General features: G+C 33.5%; 1 protein-coding gene across 8 annotated transcripts in view; it reads left to right on the forward strand.

Annotated features, from left to right (window-relative positions):
• LOC123529192 (uncharacterized) overlaps positions 1-23,095 on the forward strand; it is a 98,937-nt gene that overhangs the window by 14,783 nt on the left and 61,059 nt on the right. For all 8 annotated transcript variants that reach the window (XM_053522358.1, XM_053522359.1, XM_053522360.1 and 5 more), the window contains 16 exons: positions 758-895; positions 2,073-2,152; positions 2,476-2,641; positions 3,613-3,819; positions 4,322-4,483; positions 5,128-5,217; positions 6,009-6,161; positions 7,572-7,674; positions 9,469-9,621; positions 14,295-14,385; positions 15,412-15,520; positions 15,974-16,128; positions 19,692-19,742; positions 20,633-20,715; positions 21,675-21,770; positions 22,190-22,358. In XM_053522358.1, the coding sequence (XP_053378333.1) occupies positions 758-895; positions 2,073-2,152; positions 2,476-2,641; positions 3,613-3,819; positions 4,322-4,483; positions 5,128-5,217; positions 6,009-6,161; positions 7,572-7,674; positions 9,469-9,621; positions 14,295-14,385; positions 15,412-15,520; positions 15,974-16,128; positions 19,692-19,742; positions 20,633-20,715; positions 21,675-21,770; positions 22,190-22,358 (2,006 nt within the window). The remainder of the gene's footprint in view (positions 1-757; positions 896-2,072; positions 2,153-2,475; positions 2,642-3,612; positions 3,820-4,321; positions 4,484-5,127; positions 5,218-6,008; positions 6,162-7,571; positions 7,675-9,468; positions 9,622-14,294; positions 14,386-15,411; positions 15,521-15,973; positions 16,129-19,691; positions 19,743-20,632; positions 20,716-21,674; positions 21,771-22,189; positions 22,359-23,095) is intronic.

The following is a 23,095-nucleotide window of genomic DNA, read 5'->3' on the forward strand; positions in this document are numbered from 1 at the left end:
GCATCTTAAGTATAAGTATAAGAAATTGATTATTTACTTAAGTATTACTTAGGTTAGAAATTTATTTTACTTAAATATATTTGTTATTCATAAAACAACTTAATAAGTAATTCTTGTTTTTTATTGAGGACGAAAACAGTAAAAAAACAACATTAATTTCAGACAGATACAACATGCACAATTATGTTTATAGTGCTTTTATCTGAAAACAACAATTTAATCGTACTCACCACGCTATTTTATTTTCTGACTTAAGTCATTTCTTACGTATCTTAAGTTTTAGCTGTTTTATGACTAGAACTTAAGTTTTTACTTAGACTTAAGTTGAAATCACCACAAACTTAAGTAAAATCTTAAACTTAAGTCAAAACTTATACTTCAGATGCTTTATGAATACGGCCCCAGACCTTCATTTAAAGTTATGTAATATTTGATACAATATGACTGTCATGGATAAAAATTAAGCTTATCAAAAATAAAGCGGTACTTTACATGAAATGGAATAGATGAATGATGAATATTTCTGTAAACCTATATGAAAGTTAGCTTTTCTGTATTTCCTGTTGACATTAGATAGGTCCAACCAAAAGCTGTTTGGTGAACTCTCAGACCTGAAACCATTCTCTGAAGTTTGAGTCTTAACAAAACACAAGTACTCTTCTTGGCTGAATTGTAGAAAGAAGGGTACAATCAGAAATATCTAAAAAGTTCTATTTATAGAATGGAAATGTACAGTTGCTGTTTTTGTCATTCTCAGGGAAACATTACCTAATGTAGGAGGAAGCTGGGTGAAGAAGGTGGAGTTAGATCATCACCTGCAGCACCTGTACTGCTGCTCCGACACTGACCTACATGTGTACGACCTCACAGGAAAACTGCTCTTCAAATTTGAAAGGTTTTAATCTTCATCTCCTGTAAATCAATGCATTCTGGGTCCATATTCAGCCATGTTTAAAGTCTGAAATTTTGACTTTGAAATGCTAAATTTACTTTTTGTCCTATAATTGTAAGTCTTATATACTGAGTTTTTAGAAACTTGGCATGAACAAGAAAAAGCTATGCATGTTTTCAGCACTAAAGAAGCATTACTAAGGAAGTTACAACATGAATTTTTAGTAGTTTAAAGTTTAAGTCTAAATTTTAGACTTGAATTGTTGATTAATTTGGACCCTGTATAACCTTAAAGTTACAATATTAAGGATAATTTTGATAAAAATTAGTGCATATTACCATTAGATATAGATATGAAGGAACTACTTTTGTAAAATGTTCAGTTTTATATTTATTTCTAATGTATAATGATGAAAAATCCATGCACATTTCTGTTAAATCATGGAAATCTGATATGACAGTGTATTATTTGGCGCCATACGGGCACTGAGAAAGAGTGCTATAATTACAATTGGTCAACTATTTTATGTAAAAGATGTTTCAGAATAAAAATGATATAACAGAATGGTGTTATGCTTAATTCACATACACTGTATAGGTTATTATAAAATTATAGGTGCAAAAAATAATTGCTTAGACGCCAACGCACTCCTGTTAACTAAGTTATTCTTTGGAACATGTTACCATATTTTAACACTTTTAAAACACAGGCGTTGACGTCTTGTCATTCTACTCTATTTGGTGCCATAAATACACCATGAAATAGCACTTCACTTCTTCATCACCATGTTTAGATAAAAGACATACTAGAATTAAAGTCCCTGTTTTACCATTTCTCAACAATGTAAATCATATGTTAAAACATGCTTCTGTTATAATTCATTTCTTGAATATAAGTGGGAAGGGTATTAAAGAGTTGTTTGTTTTGTGTTTAAATGACTTTTCCTCCCGCTATATTGCTCCAACCTCTTTATAGAAGAATTTTTCATGATGGAACCATTGCAGGTTATAAGTTTATTTGTTATAATAATTATGTTTATTTTACAAGCAAGTTACAAGTTCAAATCATATCCAGACATGACGTATCTAGTTACATTAATTAGCACCATTTTAGACTTAAATACAAGAATGAACATTTTGAAGACTATATAATATATGAGCAATATTGTGTTATGTTTCAGAGCACATACAATGTCTATCACAGGGGCTTGTTTCTCACCTTCAGCTAAAGTCTTGGTGACATCATCTGTTGACTCTGAAGGTAAGCTTTCTTATTTCAGTTATAGTTCTGCCTTGTCATGTCTAGCTTGGCCAAAAACACTATATCAGTTGTCAAAATATCTCATAAAATCTGTAGAAGTGGTGTAAACAGCAAAACAATAAGCGAGTTTAAACCTCATTTGATGGCTCACCATATAGTAAGTGATAGAATCACTTATTTCCTTCAACACAAAATCATTCAACATTCTTCAGAATTTCAGATGCAGTGATTATCAGAAAATTGTCAGGTAAATACTTTGTAATTATATTGTGGGTATTCATATATTAATGTTTTGATTATGAGTAAAATTGAAATGTTTTCAGTGAAAATATGGAGTTTGAATGGTGGACTGGTTCACACGTTTCGAGGTCATTCTCGTGCTGTGACTGGTCTTCTGTTACATCCAGAAACTTCCTCTATATTGATCACAAGTTCACTGGATGGTTCCATCAGAATGTGGTCACTGGATACCATGGATCTACTGTACATGTAAGGCTTCATTCTCAAACAATAAATGGGGCCTCTGCGGCCAAGTGTTTAAGGTCTTTAACTTCGAATCATTTGCCCCTCATCAATGTGGGTTCAAGCCTCACTCAGTGCATTGTATTCTTCATGTGAGGAACCATTACAGCTGGTTTTTGGAAGGTAGGTGGCTCTACCCAGGTGCCAGACCATGACAAAATAATGCATAGAGGGGCACCTGTGGTCTTCCCCCATCATCAAATCTGGAAAGTTGCCATATGGTCTGTAATTGTGTCAGTGCAACATTAAACCCAACAAAAAAAAAGAAAAAACAAACAATAAAAGCTGTAACCATGAATACCATGACTCCAATTTATCTATAAGGTATTTCCACTCAATTTGTTGATATTATTAACAGAGTTTTGGTTTTGAGAAATGTAACCATTAATGTAACCTGTAGCTCGACTTTATGAGGTACATGGAAAGATACCCTACTTGCCTAGCATCGATGTCCTTGTCCACACCTTGGTTAAAGGTTAGATGCACTTTCACTGTACCTGTGTTATTACTTGGTGGATTTGCTTCAAAACTTAAAATAGTCAATCACATCATATGACACAAGGTCCTTGATTCAGACACTAATGTTTCATGAAGTAATACCCCCTTTTAATTAGAATTTCAGCTTCATTCTTTATTCTACTTCCACACTGTCTTTTTATTACTAAATGGGTTTGACTTGCGGCAATTATTTCTCACAAGTTCCTTCCCATTACATTGACAATACGATTGTAGAGCTGAGTTAGATCAGTCTAGAAAAACAAGCTTGCCGTTTGATGTCAGTCTTTCTCCCTCTGTTTCATGTGAGGACTATTTTCAAGCCAGTAGAGCTTTTCTGCAGTCTAACAGATATATTGTAAATATTTAGCCTAAATAGGGATTTTTAACAATTACACTTATTATAAAATAATTATGTTATACTACCCTGACTTATCATTTAGGATTGTGGTATCAGCTGATGGAGTAATGTGGATGGGTCTCACAGATGACAAGTTACTGTATATCAGTACTTGTAGAAACATCACATTGTGGCATCTCAACAACTTCTTTACTTTCTGGAGTCTGGCCAGGAACCAGGTCTCTAGTTTGTCATTGGCAAGCTGCCAAGAAAAAACTACCAGAGTGCTGGCTGTAGGAGAAGATAGTAGGTGAGTATAGCTAGGAACCAGATCTCAGAGTGCTAGTTTATCCTTGATTAGTTATATAGGATGAATTGCTCCATTTGCACTATTACTTGATCAGCAGATTGTTTTGAAACAAATTCAGAGAGAGAGCAAAGTTAAAATAAAAGTAATTCAGTATTTGATGTAAGAACAAGTTATAAGAGGAAAGCAGTAAGTGAAAACATTTTGTCTTTTTGATAGCTAAAAATTAAACAAGACCATTTTATTTACTTAAAACTGCTGACGAATATTTGTATACAGTCAAACTTCGTTCGCTCAAACTTGATTTGTTCAAGTTTACGGCATTTCAAGCCATTAAACAATATACATTACATAGGGATTTGGCCGGGACCAGACGATGAGTTCAAATGAAGGGTTGTGTTTGAATTATCGAGTTTGAGTGAAAGAATATTGACTGTAGATTGTTTGATGTAAAATACGGTAACACACTAACATGATTGTTATCTTAGTGTTTCTTTCTTTTTAGTGTGAGAATCTTCTGTCGAAGCAATCGTAAGAATATTACTACAGTTCTCCCTCCGCCAGATATTTCCCCGCTACAGAAAGTTCTCAGTGTGTGCTACAGTAGGGAGAAAAATGCTGCGTTCCTCCTGATAACAAACAGAGAAATATGGGTCTATACTACAAGGTATGCAGTCACATCTTGATGGCTTTTATAATACAGTTGAAACTTTGTATCTCGAATTCCAAGGGATCAAGTGTTTTACTTTGAGATAATTGAAATTCGATTTTGCGCACTTTTTTGGGGAAGGGACTTGCTTATATTTCCATAAGGTTGAAAATGTCATCAAGATAGGCAGAATTTCGAGATTTATAAGCAAGTTCGAGCTATGGAGTTTCAACTGTAGTATGTTGTGCTACTGGGTTGTTGTTGTTGTAATGAAATACACCTGAACCGGTCTGTTGTATACATTTATATTGCCTGTAAAATTCTAGGATATTGTAAAATGATTATGTTTCATTCGGGATTAATTTCATAGAAGTTTGTGGTACTGAATCCAAATGAACAAATGAAATTCAGATTTGTTTGAAAAATTTGAAATCTTCAGAGTCATATTCTAACAAAATAGCATTTTTTCTGAAATGACAATACTTATTCCTATGAAATTTATTAATTTCACAGTCTACATTCAAAACAGTGATATAGCTTAATCTCCGTGACCATTTTAAAGACACAAACGAACGGTCAGATAGAGTGAGATAATGGCAAGAAAAGAGTTCAAGAAACAGTTGTACTTTATAATCCTACATTATAAATGTTGTGTTTTTCAGAACAGACCCATCATGCCGTATAGCTATCTGGGATGTTCATGATTTACAACTACCCTATATTAGTGGTGACACATCTAACCTACCACCTGGGTAAGATATATTATAACTGTTGAAATAGCGAAGGATTTACAACTGCAGAATGTGAATATAAATATATATAGCTTTGAAACTTTGCACACTTATTAATCATCATTTGGAGACTATGTAGGCCAAGAAATATAACTCTAACCTGCATTTTATCAGAATTATGGCCCTTTTTGTACTTAGAAATTCTGAACTGTAACATTTTTTTACATACTGACCAGCACTTGCAGACGAGCAATGGCATCCATAGACGGTGCTCTTGTACAACTTTTAACCAGACTGAGCATGTTATCTTGAAAACATGTTTAAGTTTACTCTCTTGTTAAAACACCCCACACAAATATCATTCATTATCAACAGTTTAATGTCAGAATAGCTTTTTGAAATGTAAATGAATTTCATTATGACAGCATGTATCATATGTGAGTAATCCTGCACCTCATTACCTCAAGATGAGCTTTGCCAGCACAGATGAAAACATAGTAAAATCCTTTCCCATAAGCAAAAATGTAGCATTACTTAAAATAGCCACAGAAAATGGACATAAGATTGTAAGAATTTGCCCTAGTCTGTAGACATAGTCTGTTTCTATATAGCAATGTAACAGCCTCTTTTAATTTTGCAAAACTATGTCTATTTCTTTATAACAGTGTAATTACTCATAAAGCCACAGAGAGCTGGAATGAGGTTATAAGAAACTGGCCATGTCTTCATAAAAGTCTCTTCCTATATGTAATTTATTGACTGTTACAGCATGTTTTAATATTGCAAGACTATAGTCTGTTTTGGTATTACAGCGTGATTATCCAGCCACCTAGTCAGTCAGTAATTACTCATAGAGCCACAGAGAATGGCAATGGCAATGAGATTATATCGAACTGTTGTAGCCTGTGTATACTCAACTCTACCGCCATGATGATGACTGATGAAGGACTATCTTGTCCTATCAGGTATGAAATGAGATTATATCAAACTGTTGTAGCCTGTGTATACTCAACTCTACCGCCATGATGATGACTGATGAAGGACTATCTTGTCCTATCAGGTATGAAATGAGATTATATCAAACTGTTGTAGCCTGTGTATACTTAACTCTACCGCCATGATGATGACTGATGAAGGACTATCTTGTCCTATCAGGTATGAAATGAGATTATATCAAACTGTTGTAGCCTGTGTATACTCAACTCTACCGCCATGATGATGACTGATGAAGGACTATCTTGTCCTATCAGGTATGAAATGAGATTATATCAAACTGTTGTAGCCTGTGTATACTTGACTGTGTATACTTAACTCTACCGCCATGATGATGACTGATGAAGGACTATCTTGTCCTATCAGGTATGAAATGAGATTATATCAAATTGTTGTAGCCTGTGTATACTCAACTCTACCGCCATGATGATGACTGATGAAGGACTATCTTGTCCTATCAGGTATGAAATGAGATTATATCAAACTGTTGTAGCCTGTGTATGCTTGACTGTGTATACTTAACTCTACCGTGATGATGATGACTGATGAAGGACTAACTTGTCCTATCAGGTATGAAATGAGATTATATCAAACTGTTGTAGCCTGTGTATGCTTGACTGTGTATACTTAACTCTACCGTGATGATGATGACTGATGAAGGACAAACTTGTCCTATCAGGTATGAAATGAGATTATATCAAACTGTTGTAGCCTGTGTATACTCAACTCTACCGCCATGAAGTTGGGACATCCTCAAAATTTACAAAAATAATTATTTTTCTCGTACCTAACATTGGGACAGAAAATTTCTCGGATATTTTTCTGTTCTTTTTAAGTTCGAACAGTATTGAAGCAATTGTTTACATCTGAGTGATGGACATTTAAATCCATACACTTTTAGTGCAGATTTGGTAGGTCTGTCCACAAATGCTCTAGTTTCCCTGCATACGATTCTAGTGTGGTTGACTAACACTGTTGCCAACAACCACAAGGGACAAACACTAACAAAGTTTTCCACCAGCAGGCGACTTCTGTATTGCCACTCAGTCACTTGTTTTATGTGAAATCTGGAGAAACATGAATACAGATATAGCCTGTTGAAAGTTCAAACAAATTAAAGGGAAAATGGTTGAGTAGCAACCATATTTTAAGGCTTCAATTTCTACATTGCATTTGTATTTTTGCCAGTGGCAGCTTGAAGTCGCTTTCTGGATTAATGTTTAGCTTTAATAATATGTGGATTTCTTTATATTTTTAAGAAAAATATTGATTGTGATCTTAAATAACTTACGACTGCATAAAGTGCACAATTTACAATCATGTATTCATAACGTTACCATTATTTCAGGTGATTATTTACCATCTATGTTTTATATTTTAAGGCATACTTACTTGTTACTTGGAATGGAGGATGGAAGAATACTGTTTATGGATCCTGTTATTAAAGGACAGAAATACATGGAACTAAAAGCCTCCAAAGATTCTGTAAGATTCACCTACTTTGTTTTATATGTAGAATTTCTTTATTTGAAGTTAGGAAAGAGCCTGAGAATATTTATAGATTCAGGAAATGTGATATGATGAATAAATCCACATATTTATCGAGCCTGCTTGCAGTGAGCTTGATATAGTCGTCACTTTTGGCAGGTTGGTGTATGTGCGTGCATCCGTCAGTGCGTGCGTGCATCTTTGCGGCTTTCCGATTTTGTCTGGCTCATAACTTTGACTTGCATGGACCAGTCTTGTTTATATTTGGCATGAATGTTTACATCATGTTCCTATCTCATAAATCAAGGTCACAGAGGTCAAAGGTCAAATTGAAGTTTGTCCGGAGCATTTCTTCTTTATGCTTGGTGGGATTTTGATGAATGCTCACCATTATGAGACAGAGTGTCATGCGCAAGAACCAGGTCCCTAGGTCTAAGGTCAAGGTCACACTTAGAGGCCAAAGGTGCTGGCGGGCTCGACATTCTGCCCGTGGGCATGGAGAATGTATTTTATTGGTTATAGATTCAGAAAATGTGACATGATGCAGAAATCCATATTTTACTGGTTATGGATTCAGGAAATGTGACATGATGCATAAATCCACATTTTAATGGTTATAGATTCAGGAAATATGACATGATGCATAAATTCATTTATAGATTCAAGAAATGCAGCATGATGAATAATTCCACATTTTACTGGTTATAGATTCAGGAAATTTGGCATGATGCATAACTTCACTTTATACTATTTATAGATTCATGAAATGTGACATGATTAGTAAATCCACTTTGTACCATTATACAGTCTAACCTGTCTTAAGCAGCCAGCCAAAGGAAGCAGACAATTTGGCCGCTTAAGCCAGGTGACCGCTGATCGGAGGTGCAGCCAGTATATGTATTTTTCAGACTTCTGACCAGTTTAACCTTGAGGCCCATTTCTTTTTGGGTTTTCCATTATAATTTTACCAGGATACAATGACGTGCATTTGCCTTCACAATATGAATGGTCTTCTTAGCAATCTAAAACTCCGGCATGGTTTTTTTACTACAAAAATTGTTACAGACAATTTTCCAACTTCAAAACAAGTTTGTTTACAATTTTCGCCATTTTGGCAAGGGAAGCTACTCTCCGCCCTTATTGTCTACGCTAAATCTTAGATTGCCGTTACGTTCCGTAAAAGATAGAGTGGTTTATATTTTTTTCAAACACAATTAATTTCGTATTAATTTAATAGTATTTTGATGACAGAAGTATAAAAAAAAATCACAAATATTATGCTAGTAATTATTTATTGAGTATTATCTTTAACCGAGGTCAAACTGTGAACAACAAAATTGACACGAGGTGACACACTAATTGCCGATAATTACTGGCCATTTGATCATAACAGTAGGGGATTACACCTTTGGTTATCAGTTTTAATTGAGAAGCTCATGTCATTTTTCGTTCTTGTGGTGAAGTCACGCGAAACTTAGCAACCACATGCTTCTCAAAAATCGGGTATCTTCGGCGATTATTGCCTAAAAATAATTGGTTTTGGAAGAAAAATGGCCGCTGAAAGGGGTCAAATACGGCGGTCGGGAGGCAAATTCCGTGGCCGCTGGCCGCGGACGGCAGGTGGCCACTGAATAAAGTGATAAAATAGAGGAAAATCTGTCGGGGGGCGTCGCAAAATGGCCGCTGAACAGAGGTGACCGCTGATCGGAGGTGACCATTAGTACAGGTTAGACTGTACATAGATTCAAGATATTTGATATGATGTTGAAATCTACTTTGTACTCTTTATAGATTCAGGAAATGCGACATGATGTTGCCCACAGTAGCCTGATCACCTTGTGCCGACTGAAAACCCTCGTCATGATACAGATATGGGGTCTGCCACAACTTGATGCTATGTATGAAGTGTACTGTGGACCTGATGTGACATGTTACTCTAGAGTGGTAAGTTTTGGGATGTCTGAGGTATTGTTGGTACTTGATGTGACATGTTTCACTAGGTTGGTAGGTCAAGGAATATTCAAGCTATTGTTGGACCTGATGTGACATGTTACACTAGGTTGGTAGGTCAAGGAATATTCAAGCTATTGTTGGACCTGATGTGACATGTTACATTAGGTTGGTAGGTCAAGGAATATTCAAGCTATTGTTGGACCTGATGTGACATGTTACACTAGGTTGGTAGGTCAAGGAATATTCAAGCTATTGTTGGACCTGATGTGACATGTTACACTAGGTTGGTAGGTCAAGGAATATTCAAGCTATTGTTGGACCTGATGTGACATGTTACATTAGGTTGGTAGGTCAAGGAATATTCAAGCTATTGTTAGACCTAATGTGACATGTTACACTAGGTTGGTAGGCTCAATATTTAAAGGTATTTTAGGCCTTTGACATGTTACTCTAGAGTGGTAAGTTTTGGGATGTCTGAGGTATTGTTGGTACTTGATGTGACATGTTTCACTAGGTTGGTAGGTCAAGGAATATTCAAGCTATTGTTGGACCTGATGTGACATGTTACACTAGGTTGGTAGGTCAAGGAATATTCAAGCTATTGTTGGACCTGATGTGACATGTTACATTAGGTTGGTAGGTCAAGGAATATTCAAGCTATTGTTGGACCTGATGTGACATGTTACACTAGGTTGGTAGGTCAAGGAATATTCAAGCTATTGTTGGACCTGATGTGACATGTTACACTAGGTTGGTAGGTCAAGGAATATTCAAGTATTGTTGGACCTGATGTGACATGTTAATTAGGTGGTAGGTCAGGAATATTCAAGCTATTGTTAGACCTGATGTGACATGCTACACTAGGTTGGTAGGTCAAGGAATATTTCAAGCTATTGTTGGACCTGATTGACATGTTACACTAGGGTGGTAGGTCAGAATATTCAAGCTATTGTTAGACCTGATGTGACATGTTACACTAGGTTGGTAGGTCAAGGAATATTCAAGCTATTGTTGGACCTGATGTACATGTACGTTAGCAGTTGGCTTGGTTAGGTAGTCAAGGAATATTTCAAGCTATTTTAGGACCTGATGTGACATGTTACACTAGGTGGTAGGTCAGTAATATTTAAGCTACTGTTAGACCTATGTGACATGCTTACACTAGGTTGGTAGGCTCAATAATATTTAAAGGTATTTTAGGCCTTTGACATGTTATACTAGAGTGGTAAATTCAGTAATATTTAAGCTACTGTTAGACCTAATGTGACATGCTACACTAGGTTGGTAGGCTCAATAATATTTAAAGGTATTTTAGGCCTTTGACATGTTATACTAGAGTGGTAAATTCAGTAATATTTAAGCTACTGTTGGACCTAATGTGACATGCTACACTAGGTTGGTAGGCTCAATATATTAAAGGTATTTTAGGCCTTTGACATGTTATACTAGAGTGGTAAATTCAGTAATATTTAAGCTATGTTAGACCTAATGTGACATGCTACACTAGGTTGGTAGGCTCAATAATATTTAAAGGTATTTTAGGCCTTTGACATGTTATATTAGAGTGGTAAATTCAGTAATATTTAAGCTACTGTTGGACCTAATGTGACATGCTACACTAGGTTGGTAGGCTCAATATTTAAAGGTATTTTAGGCCTTTGACATGTTATACTAGAGTGGTAAATTCAGTAATATTTAAGCTACTGTTGGACCTAATGTGACATGCTACACTAGGTTGGTAGGCTCAATATTTAAAGGTATTTTAGGCCTTTGACATGTTATACTAGAGTGGTAAATTCAGTAATATTTAAGCTACTGTTAGACCTAATGTGACATGTTACACTAGGTTGGTAGGCTCAATATTTAAAGGTATTTTAGGCCTTTGACATGTTATATTAGAGTGGTAAATTCAGTAATATTTAAGCTATTGTTAGACCTGATGTGACATGTTACACTAGGTTGGTAGGCTCAATATTTAAAGGTATTTTAGGCCTTTGACATGTTATATTAGAGTGGTAAATTCAGTAATATTTAAGCTACTGTTGGACCTAATGTGACATGCTACACTAGGTTGGTAGGCTCAATATTTTAAAGGTATTTTAGGCCTTTGACATGTTATATAGAGTGGTAAATTCAGTAATATTTAAGCTACTGTTGGACCTAATGTGACATGCTACACTAGGTTGGTAGGCTCAATATTTAAAGGTATTTTAGGCCTTTGACATGTTATACTAGAGTGGTAAATTCAGTAATATTTAAGCTATGTTAGACCTAATGTGACATGTACACTAGGTTGGTAGGCTCAATATTTAAAGGTATTTTAGGCCTTTGACATGTTATATTAGAGTGGTAAATTCAGTAATATTTAAGCTATTGTTAGACCTGATGTGACATGCTACACTAGGTTGGTAGGCTCAATATTTAAAGGTATTTTAGGCCTTTGACATGTTATACTAGAGTGGTAAATTCAGCAATATTCAAGCTATTGTTAGACCTAATGTGACATGCTACACTAGGTTGGTAGGCTCAATATTATTTAAAGGTATTTTAGGCCTTTGACATGTTATACTAGAGTGGTAAATTCAGTAATATTTAAGCTACTGTTGGACCTAATGTGACATGCTACACTAGGTTGGTAGGCTCAATATTTAAAGGTATTTTAGGCCTTTGACATGTTATACTAGAGTGGTAAATTCAGTAATATTTAAGCTACTGTTGGACCTAATGTGACATGCTACACTAGGTTGGTAGGCTCAATATTTAAAGGTATTTTAGGCCTTTGACATGTTATACTAGAGTGGTAAATTCAGTAATATTTAAGCTACTGTTGGACCTAATGTGACATGCTACACTAGGTTGGTAGGCTCAATATTTAAAGGTATTTTAGGCCTTTGACATGTTATACTAGAGTGGTAAATTCAGTAATATTTAAGCTACTGTTAGACCTAATGTGACATGCTACACTAGGTTGGTAGGCTCAATAATATTTAAAGGTATTTTAGGCCTTTGACATGTTATACTAGAGTGGTAAATTCAGTAATATTTAAGCTACTGTTGGACCTAATGTGACATGCTACACTAGGTTGGTAGGCTCAATATTTAAAGGTATTTTAGGCCTTTGACATGTTATACTAGAGTGGTAAATTCAGTAATATTTAAGCTACTGTTGGACCTAATGTGACATGCTACACTAGGTTGGTAGGCTCAATAATATTTAAAGGTATTTTAGGCCTTTGACATGTTATACTAGAGTGGTAAATTCAGTAATATTTAAGCTACTGTTGGACCTAATGTGACATGCTACACTAGGTTGGTAGGCTCAATAATATTTAAAGGTATTTTAGGCCTTTGACATGTTATACTAGAGTGGTAAATTCAGTAATATTTAAGCTACTGTTAGACCTGATGTGACATGTTACACTAGGTTGGTAGGCTCAATATTTAAAGGTATTTTAGGCCTTTGACATGTTATACTAGAGTGGTAAATTCAGTAATATTTAAGCTACTGTTAGACCTGATGTGACATGTTACACTAGGTTGGTAGGCTCAATATTTAAAGGTATTTTAGGCCTTTGACATGTTATACTAGAGTGGTAAATTCAGTAATATTTAAGCTACTGTTGGACCTGATGTTACATGTCACACAGGAAAGGTAAGTTTAGTTTTACCAAGATGAAATTGAATGAACCACTATCAGCTCATTTACAATGTATAAACTATTTCTTTTTGTTTTAGTATTCTATTATTCAAAGCAAAAAAAATAGGTGAAAACACATGGTGTTAATATTTAATTGCGAATGCATTACTTGAGGGGTGTTCAATAAATATATAGAAAAGTGCTGTCATTTCTTCATGTATCATAAAAATCAATGAAACTGTTATATGATGTAAGCTAAGGAATACTCAGTTGTTATGTCAAAATCATATTTTCTTTGGACAAAAAATAGATAAATGCTAGTCCCTAAGGCAACATCTTGCGACATCATTCAGTGCAGTATTGTCTCTTTTTTTTGTTTTGCATTGCCTTGCCATTTACATATTTTTTAAGCTACATCTTCTTAAACTCATAAATATTAACGTGAAATCTAAGCGTTATGCAAATAGAATTATAAACAATAAATTATAAATCTGACATAAAAATGTTTAGCATGCATATTGTGGTCATCGCTTGAAAATTAGTTTTGAATGGAGACATATGATAACAAAAGGCAAATGCTATGCTGCATAAGGTTTAAGAGACAATACCCTGAAGAAAAAAACATTTTATTAGTGATATGGGAGGTTTAACAGTATTAATTTATTCTTAGGAAGGTGTAGAAAATGCATTTAATGACAAGAAACATTAAACCACTGGTTATCACAAGTTGTATTGATTAATTGCGTGTGATATGACATCATAATGTAGTTTGGCTGCTTTAGAGGTAGTGACGTTACCTTAGTGACAAAAGATAAGCATGCATGTTCTGAAATTTGTGTTTTAAATATTCACATTTAATGTGTTCTTATTTATCAGAATTTCAAATTTTAGCAAAATAGGACCAGAAATAAATTTAGAGCACTTTTCGTGGTATTTTTGGGCACCTGTCATACGAATATTTTATTGCAGAACTTTATTTTTCTAATACATTATGTTATACACAATGCATCAAAGTTTTATTTTTCAGGGTTTATCAATATTGACTGGTCATACCTCAGGACAGGTCAACATACATTCCCTAGAGCCAGTAGAAGACCAGGGTATTCTCATCTCTAAACGTATGTTACATGATTGTGTAGTATTATTTTTTTTTTTTTTCAAATTTATTGTGGCCCTTTTATTGAGATATAATTTGTTTATTATTAGTTGTGTATTTCTGTTAGTTTTCATACATTTCTCATTTTTATGCAAGGTAACTAAGTCTGATAATAAATGGTCTTTATGAATTATATTAAGAAAGCTTTTTTACATGCCCGAAGGGATGTATTATGTTTTGATGCCAGTGTCCATCTGTCCGTCCGTCCATCTGTCCGTCCATCTGTTTGTCCGTCCGTCTGTTCTGTAACTTGAACCCCCTGAAGGATTACAAAGAAACTTGACACAGATGTTCTCCACATCAAGACAACATGCAGAGCACATGTTTTGGATGGTTAGCTTCGAGGTCAAGGTCACAATTGGGGGTCAAAGGTCATTATGACTTTGTTTTGTGTCCACTCTGTAACTCTTGAACTGCTTGAAGGATTTTAAAGAAACTTGGCACAAATGTTCACCACAAATTTAATGCTATCATGAAATGTAAAGCTGAAGTATGCTAGCATTAAATGTAACTTAATGTATGCTGGCAAATAATTTAAGTTGAAGTATGCTAGCATTAAATGTATGTTGATGTATGCTTAAATGGGTTCTCTTCTTGTCATAATACATGATCAACAATCATGTTAAATGGACACTGGCAGATTCTAAAACTTCTATAAAGCCCATTTTGGTAATAAAATGTCTTTTGATGTTAATAGTTGGGAACTGTGTGGCCCAGTGGCTTAAGTCAATGACTTATAATCTCATGCCCCTCGATGTTTTTGGTTAGAGACTTTGCATATGGAAAGTCAATGGTTTTACCCAAGTGCCTGCTTATGCCTGAAACAGTACACAGAGGGGCACCTGGGGACTTCACCACTGAAAGTTGGAAAAGTTGCCATTGTGGCATAAGTTATGTCTATGTGACTCTAATCCTGACCAAAAAAAAACGAACACATTTTGATGGTATTATTTTAATTAACTGACTTATATATAATAAACATTTTCAGAGGAACCACAGTTTGAGAGTATTGTAGATGAAAAGCGCCGACCAGAACATCAAGGTCCAGTGGTTGCCATGGATGCACTGGCTTCTCTACAAATATATGTCACCTGCAGGTAATTATTGAAAGTGGAATATTTAATAAGATGGCTATAATTTACATGAATAGGTTAACAGTTCAATATGATTATTACTTACACTAATGAGTCTTACTTCAAAATTTGTATGAAGACCATGAGACAAAACCATTACCCAATGTATTGTGAAGTCATTATTATTCATTAGGGATTAATTTTTGTGTATTATGTGATTGCTTCAGTCCACAAAATTAAATCCCAGTGAACAAAAAACTCCCATTCATTTTTTGTTCAGCAGCTGAAATCCACAAATTATGTCCCCACAAAATAGCAATTTTAGACAAAACCGTGAAATTTTATACCATGATATTAAACGTCTTCACAAGGCTTGCCTGTATGAAATGGGTTATTCTACCATTTCATCACAAAAGATAAAAAATTGAAACACTTTAATGAAATTAATTATGTAATAATTCACTGCGCTTATTTCAGTTCTGATGGTGGTATCAAAATCTGGGATGAAAATAAAGTTTTGTTGACAGAAGTGATGCTTGAAGAATCACTCAGTGCTGCTACATTTCTCAATGAAATGGGAGACCTTCTTGTTGCCTTCAAAAACCATATCTTCTATATAGACCATTCAAAATGTAAGTTCTTCTACCTTGTCAAACAGAAAAAAAATTATTGTATGTTTGTACAAAAAGCATGTAGTATTTATTTCTATAATTTTATTATTTAGATTTATTAGACTGATATTGTTTGAAATGAATACTGATCTTTAGTGAGAAAGAAGTATTAGGAAAGATTTTTTCCCTTGTTAAACTTACTGAGCAGATTAAATTTATAAGGGAATAGCCTTACAGTTTCAGACCAATGGTAAAATGGATAAGGTGTCATTCTGCAAAGGTTGTAAGTTACAGTCCTGCTGCGACCACTTTGAAAAACTAGTAGACTGCTCCCCACTGTGGGTTTGAAACCTTGCTTATGTTGTACAATTCTTTTGTCTGAGGAAGCCATCCAGCTGGCTTACAGTAGGTTGATGGATCTACCCAAGTACCCACCCATGCCTGAAATTATGCATGGAGGAGCACCTGAAGTCTTCTGCCAGCAAAAACTGGAAAGTTGCCATATCACCTATATTTGTGTGGGCTATGACACAAAGCCAAATGAAAAAAAAACTAGAAGACTACTGTATTTTTCCTCTGTTCAGACTCAGTGGTGATTCAAGTAAGTTTCTTTGAAAGTGTAGGATATTCTGTGCAATTGAAGACCATATGACAATAACATCATTAATGGACAATATGACAGTATAAACAATGACATTATCCTTGTACAACATAAACAATGACATTATCAATGTACAATATAAACATTGACATAATCAATGTACAACATTATCAATGTACAATATAAACATTGACATAATCAATGTACAACATAAACAATGACATTATCACTGTACAACATAAACAATGACATTATCAATATACAATATAAACATTGACATTATCCTTGTACAACATAAACAATGACATTATCACTGTACAATATAAACAATGACATAATCAATGTACAGTATAAACAATGACATTATCAATGTACATCATAAACAATGACATTATCACTGTACAACATAAACAATGGCATTATCAATGTACAACATAAACAATGACATTATCACTGTACAATAAAAACATTGACATTATCAATGTACAATATAAACAATAGCATTATCAATGTACATTATAAACAATGGCATTATCAATGTACAACATAAACAATGGCATTATCAATGTACAATATAAACGATGACATTATCACTGTACAACATAAACAATGACATTATCACTGTACAACATAAACAATGACATTATAAATATACACTATAAACATTGACATTATCCTTGTACAATATAAACGATGACATTATCACTGTACAACATAAACATAACATTATCAGTGTAGAACATAAACAATGACATTATCAATATACACTATAAACATTGACATTATCCTTGTACAACATAAACAATGACATTATCACTGTACAATATAAACAATTACATAATCAATGTACAGTATAAACAATGACATTATCCTTGTACAACATAAACAATGACATTATCACTGTACAACATAAACAATGGCATTATCAGTGTACAACACAAACAATGACATTATCACTGTACAACATAAACAATGGCATTATCAATGTACAACACAAACAATGACATTATCACTGTACAATAAAAACATTGACATTATCACTGTACAACATAAACGATGGCATTATCAATGTACAACATAAACAATGGCATTATCAATGTACAACATAAACGATGGCATTATCAATGTACAACATAAACAATGGCATTATCAATGTACAATATAAACGATGACATTATCCTTGTACAACATAAACAATGACATTATCACTGTACAACATAAACAATGGCATTATCAATGTACAAGATAAACAATGACATTATCACTTTACAATAAAAACATTAACATTATCACTGTACAACATAAACAATGGCATTATTACTGTACAATATAAACAATGACATTATCACTTTACAACATAAACAGTGACATTATCACTGTACAACACAAACAATGGCATTATCAATGTACAACATAAACAATGACATTATCAATGTACAACATAAACAATGACATTATCAATGTACAACATAAACAATGACATTATTACTGTACAATATAAACAATGACATTATCACTTTACAACATAAACATTGACATTATCACTGTACAACATAAACAATGGCATTATCAATGTACAACATAAACAATGACATTATCGATGTACAACATAAACAATGGCATTATCAATGTACAACATAAACAATGACATTATTACTGTACAATATAAACAATGACATTATCACTTTACAACATAAACAATGGCATTATCAATGTACAACATAAACAATGACATTATCACTGTACAATAAAAACATTGACATTATCACTGTACAACATAAACAATAGCATTATCACTGTACAACATAAACAATGACATTATCAATATACACTGTAAACTTTGACATTATCCTTGTACAACAAAAACAATGACATTATCACTGTACAGTATAAACACTGGCATTATCCTTGTACAACATAAACAATGACATTATCACTGTACAACATAAACAATGGCATTATCAATGTACAACATAAACAATGACATTATCACTGTACAATAAAAAGGTGACATAATCAATGTACAACATAAACAATGACATTATCATTGTACAACATAAACAATGACATTATCACTGTACAATATAAACAATGACATTATCACTGTACAATATTAACAATGACATTATCACTGTACAACATAAACAATGACATTATCATTGTACAACATAAACAATGACATTATCACTGTACAATATAAACAATGACATTATCACTGTACAACATAAACAATGATATTATCACTGTACAACATAAACAATGACATTATCACTGTACAATATTAACAATGGCATTATCACTGTACAATATAGAAAATGACATTATCACTGTACAACATAAACAATGGCATTATCAATGTACACTATTAACAATGACATTATCACTGTACAACATAAACAATGGCATTATCATTGTACAACATAAACTAGGACATTATCAATGTACAACATAAACAATGACATTATCACTGTACAACATAAACAATGACATTATCATTGTACAACATAAACAATGACATTATCACTGTACAACATAAACAATGACATTATCATTGTACAATATAAACAATGACATTATCACTGTACAATATAAACAATGACATTATCATTGTACAATATAAACAATGACATTATCACTGTCCAACATAAACAATGGCATTATCACTGTACAACATAAACAATGACATTATCACTGTACAATATAAACAATGACATTATCACTGTACAATATAAACAATGACATTATCACTGTACAACATAAACAATGACATTATCACTGTACAACATAAACAATGACATTATCACTGTACAACATAAACAATGACATTATCACTGTACAATATAAACAATGACATATCACTGTCCAACATAAACAATGACATTATCACTGTACAATATAAACAATGACACTATGACTATGCAACATAAACAATAACAGTATGTCTGGACAATATAAAATAAGACATAATCACTGTTGATTTCAGTATGTCCAGCCTTCAAGCCTCCAGAGATAGAGATGGAAACATCAGACCAGGGTAGGATTATCTTACTAAAGTCCTGGTAAAATCCATGTTAAGCATGTGTCATGCTTATCAACTAAATAGTAATTCAAAAATAGATGGCTGTATTGGTTCTGTATTAAAAGGAAAGGCAATGTTGTTCTTATGTTAATTCCATCTGCTGGAATTTCTTGAATCATTTAAAGAAGTGAAAGAATTTTCAAAATCAGCTTAAAAATGAGAAAGTTGTGCGCATTTAAATATTTGATCAAATTGGCGGCATTTTGTTTCCATGGCAACAAAAAACAAAATGGCGGATTTATTAAATTTCTAGATACATATCTGAACTGTATTTACTTATTTCTGTAAAACAATTTTTCTACCTTTTCAAGCTATAATGAAAGAAAGTGCCTTGTTTTACATCTTACACTCAAGAAACATATGAAATAAATCTATTTAAAAGGTTATTTGTTAAATAAAGAATTCGGCAGTGTGTAAATGAGGTCATAAACACACTAAAATGGCAGCCTCCATGATCAGCCATTTTCTTAAATTTCAAACTGCCATATCTTTTTCAATAGTTATCCGGTTTTAAAAATTCTTTCAGCGTTATGAAAGGCTTGAGGATGGCTTTCATATTAAATTGACTTATTGTCAGGCTTTCCTTGCCCTTTAACATAATTGAGGATGATTATCAGTTATATACATAACATGTTTTGTAGAAATAATGTGACTACATGAGACATCTGTTTTAATGGAAGTCATCTATGTACAACCTGTCTTGAATCTGCAGCTTTAATTACTTTTGTTTACATAGATATTTGATCATTTGCTTGAAAAAAGAAAACTTATGTGGCACATATCCATTTTTTCTCTTTGTATTTTGATTGAAGATTTAAGCTTTTTGAAATGATACCTTTTGATAGAGTCTGATGTATATGAAGATCCCAGGGTTCTATATGAGATGATAAGAGATGAAGAGGAGCCTGTCACACTAGAAAACTACCTGGTATGGAATTACATTTTATAGCTCATCTGAGCAGGAAGTACTCCTGGTTAGCTATTGTGATCACGCTTTGTCCGTGCGTGCATGTGTCCGTCCGTTGTCAACAATTTCTTTAAATGACATCTTCTCCAAAACCATTGAATGGATTTTGATGAAACGTTACACAAATGATTTCAGGTTGACCTCTTTCCAAGTTTTTCAAATGGTTCTGGTTCATTGAACATACGGGTTACTATGGTTAAAAATAGGTTTTCAGCTATCAAACTTTAAAAATCTTCTCTGAAGCAATAATAGCTAGAGCCTTGATATTTCTCTTGTGATACCAGGGTTTGACTCTCTGTCATAATTGTTGAAATAATTGCCCTTGGGTCAGAAATGGTGATGCTCATGAGTGAGAGATTTATATACTATATGCTTATATATAACAGAAACTTTGAAAATCTTCTTTTTTGAATCCATAATAGCTAGAGCCTTGATATTTGGCATGTGATAGATGTTTTTGGCCAGGGTTCTTTCCTGCTGCACAATTTTTAGCAAAGGCATTGTGAATCAAATCTGTACAGGATCCTTTGGAAGCATAGAATAGAACAAAGCAAAATGATAGTAGACTTGGTTTGATTGAGTCTGCTTATGAGAGGTAATGAATTGTACAACATCCCTTCAGGGCCCCTTGTACTGGCCCACAGTAACTTTTGCAGAAAAACAGTGAATAGACTCCAGGATCTCTAAGGACCAGAAATAATAAATATACCAAACCTGAAGACTGGTGTCATGAATACTTCTTTTAGAATTAAACATTTGTGATCAGTTTTGGTTAGTCTTTAGTGTAATTTCAGGGGCATATAGTTTAGCTTCCGCTCAGTATATACATAGCTGGAGTTTACTTTTTAAGAATGAGTGATAAAAATTTTATTTAATAAGTTGTACTATTTAGGTAATGACATATCTCAATATTTCAACAGGTACCGTATGATCATATAGAATTTGACAAGGATTTTCTCGAGGGTAAAACCAGAATTGAACAACCAAAAACAGTTGCTGAAGCAATGGAAAGCAGTGTAAGTATGACAAAATGGCTGTACCATGATCCATTTTGTTGATTTTTGTTTTGGATCTTTTTTAATTTTTTTTTAAAGAAAACATAAAAAAACAATCATTGTAACTGTTGAATATGAGTACTAATACATAGTATGATAGTATGTATTCAATCTGTTGTAAGGAAAAAAAAAAACTTTGTGTAGGAGACAGGGAGGGATTCTAGCTCCCAAATATAGCTAACTTTAATTAATTGTTTCCAGCAGAAATATACAATCTACGGCTCTGTGTGTTATTCCGAGTGACAGATATGGAGACAGATAATGTACCTGTTTTGAAATGTGTAAAGAAACTTAGCCTTTTTGTCCTGTGTTTAGGAGACAGATAATGTACCTCTCTTTAAAAGTGTACAGAAACTCAACCTTTTCTTTTCTGCTTTTAGGAGACAGAAACTGAGACAGATATATCTCTAGCACCATCATCCATCTATCTATCTCCAGCTGAGAGTATAGAATCCTTGTCCATGATAGACCTGACACTAGGGGCAGACTACTCCAAGTATGATCTCAGAGAACAAATGAAGGCAACGCTCGACTATATGGGTACTAAAGGTATGTTTGTCTTATTGATTGACAGAAAAATGCAAAATTCCAGATTGGTTTAAGACTTTGGTGAAGGATTTTTTGTGTGATTTATTTTATCTGATTTTTGTTGATAGATTTATTGAATTGCTTACACTTTTTATCATACAATTAGCATATTTTTTAAAAAACCCAAACCCTTTTTTATGGCTTTTATCTTCTGTAGTTCTAAATTAAGGTTAGCAACACCAAGTATTAATTTTTCAAGAATATAGTAGAATGAGCAAAAAATATTTTGTTAGAACATCATTTTGTTAACTTTTATGTAATGTTCTTATTTCTGCTGAATGTACTGATAATGTTTGAAGTAGGTCTTATTTATTGCATTTTACCAACTATAGATTTATACAGGGAAGTAGACAAAGATCTACTTTGTAGCAGATTAATCAAGTTTGAACATAGTCTGTTATTTTACTTATACTTCTTGAGAAAAAATTCAAAAGGTGCCGTTGTGTCTGTATGCACTATATGTTTATTTTCTTTTGATGAATTATCCAGGTCTCATTTTTTTTTCAAAAGCATTTCTTCAGTTTACACAAATCAACATTTATTTTCAGCTGAGAGTGCACCTGTAAATTTTATAGATAAAAATTTGAAAATATACCATTTTGTCATGATGCAGGACATATCTCCATATTATAATGATATCTCCTTGCATCTAACATGCTTCATTGTCCTTGTATGCTTAAAACGAAGAAAACATACGA

The sequence above is a fragment of the Mercenaria mercenaria genome, chromosome 13, assembly GCF_021730395.1.
Source record: "Mercenaria mercenaria strain notata chromosome 13, MADL_Memer_1, whole genome shotgun sequence".
In the NCBI taxonomy this organism is placed as follows: Eukaryota; Metazoa; Mollusca; class Bivalvia; order Venerida; family Veneridae; genus Mercenaria; species Mercenaria mercenaria.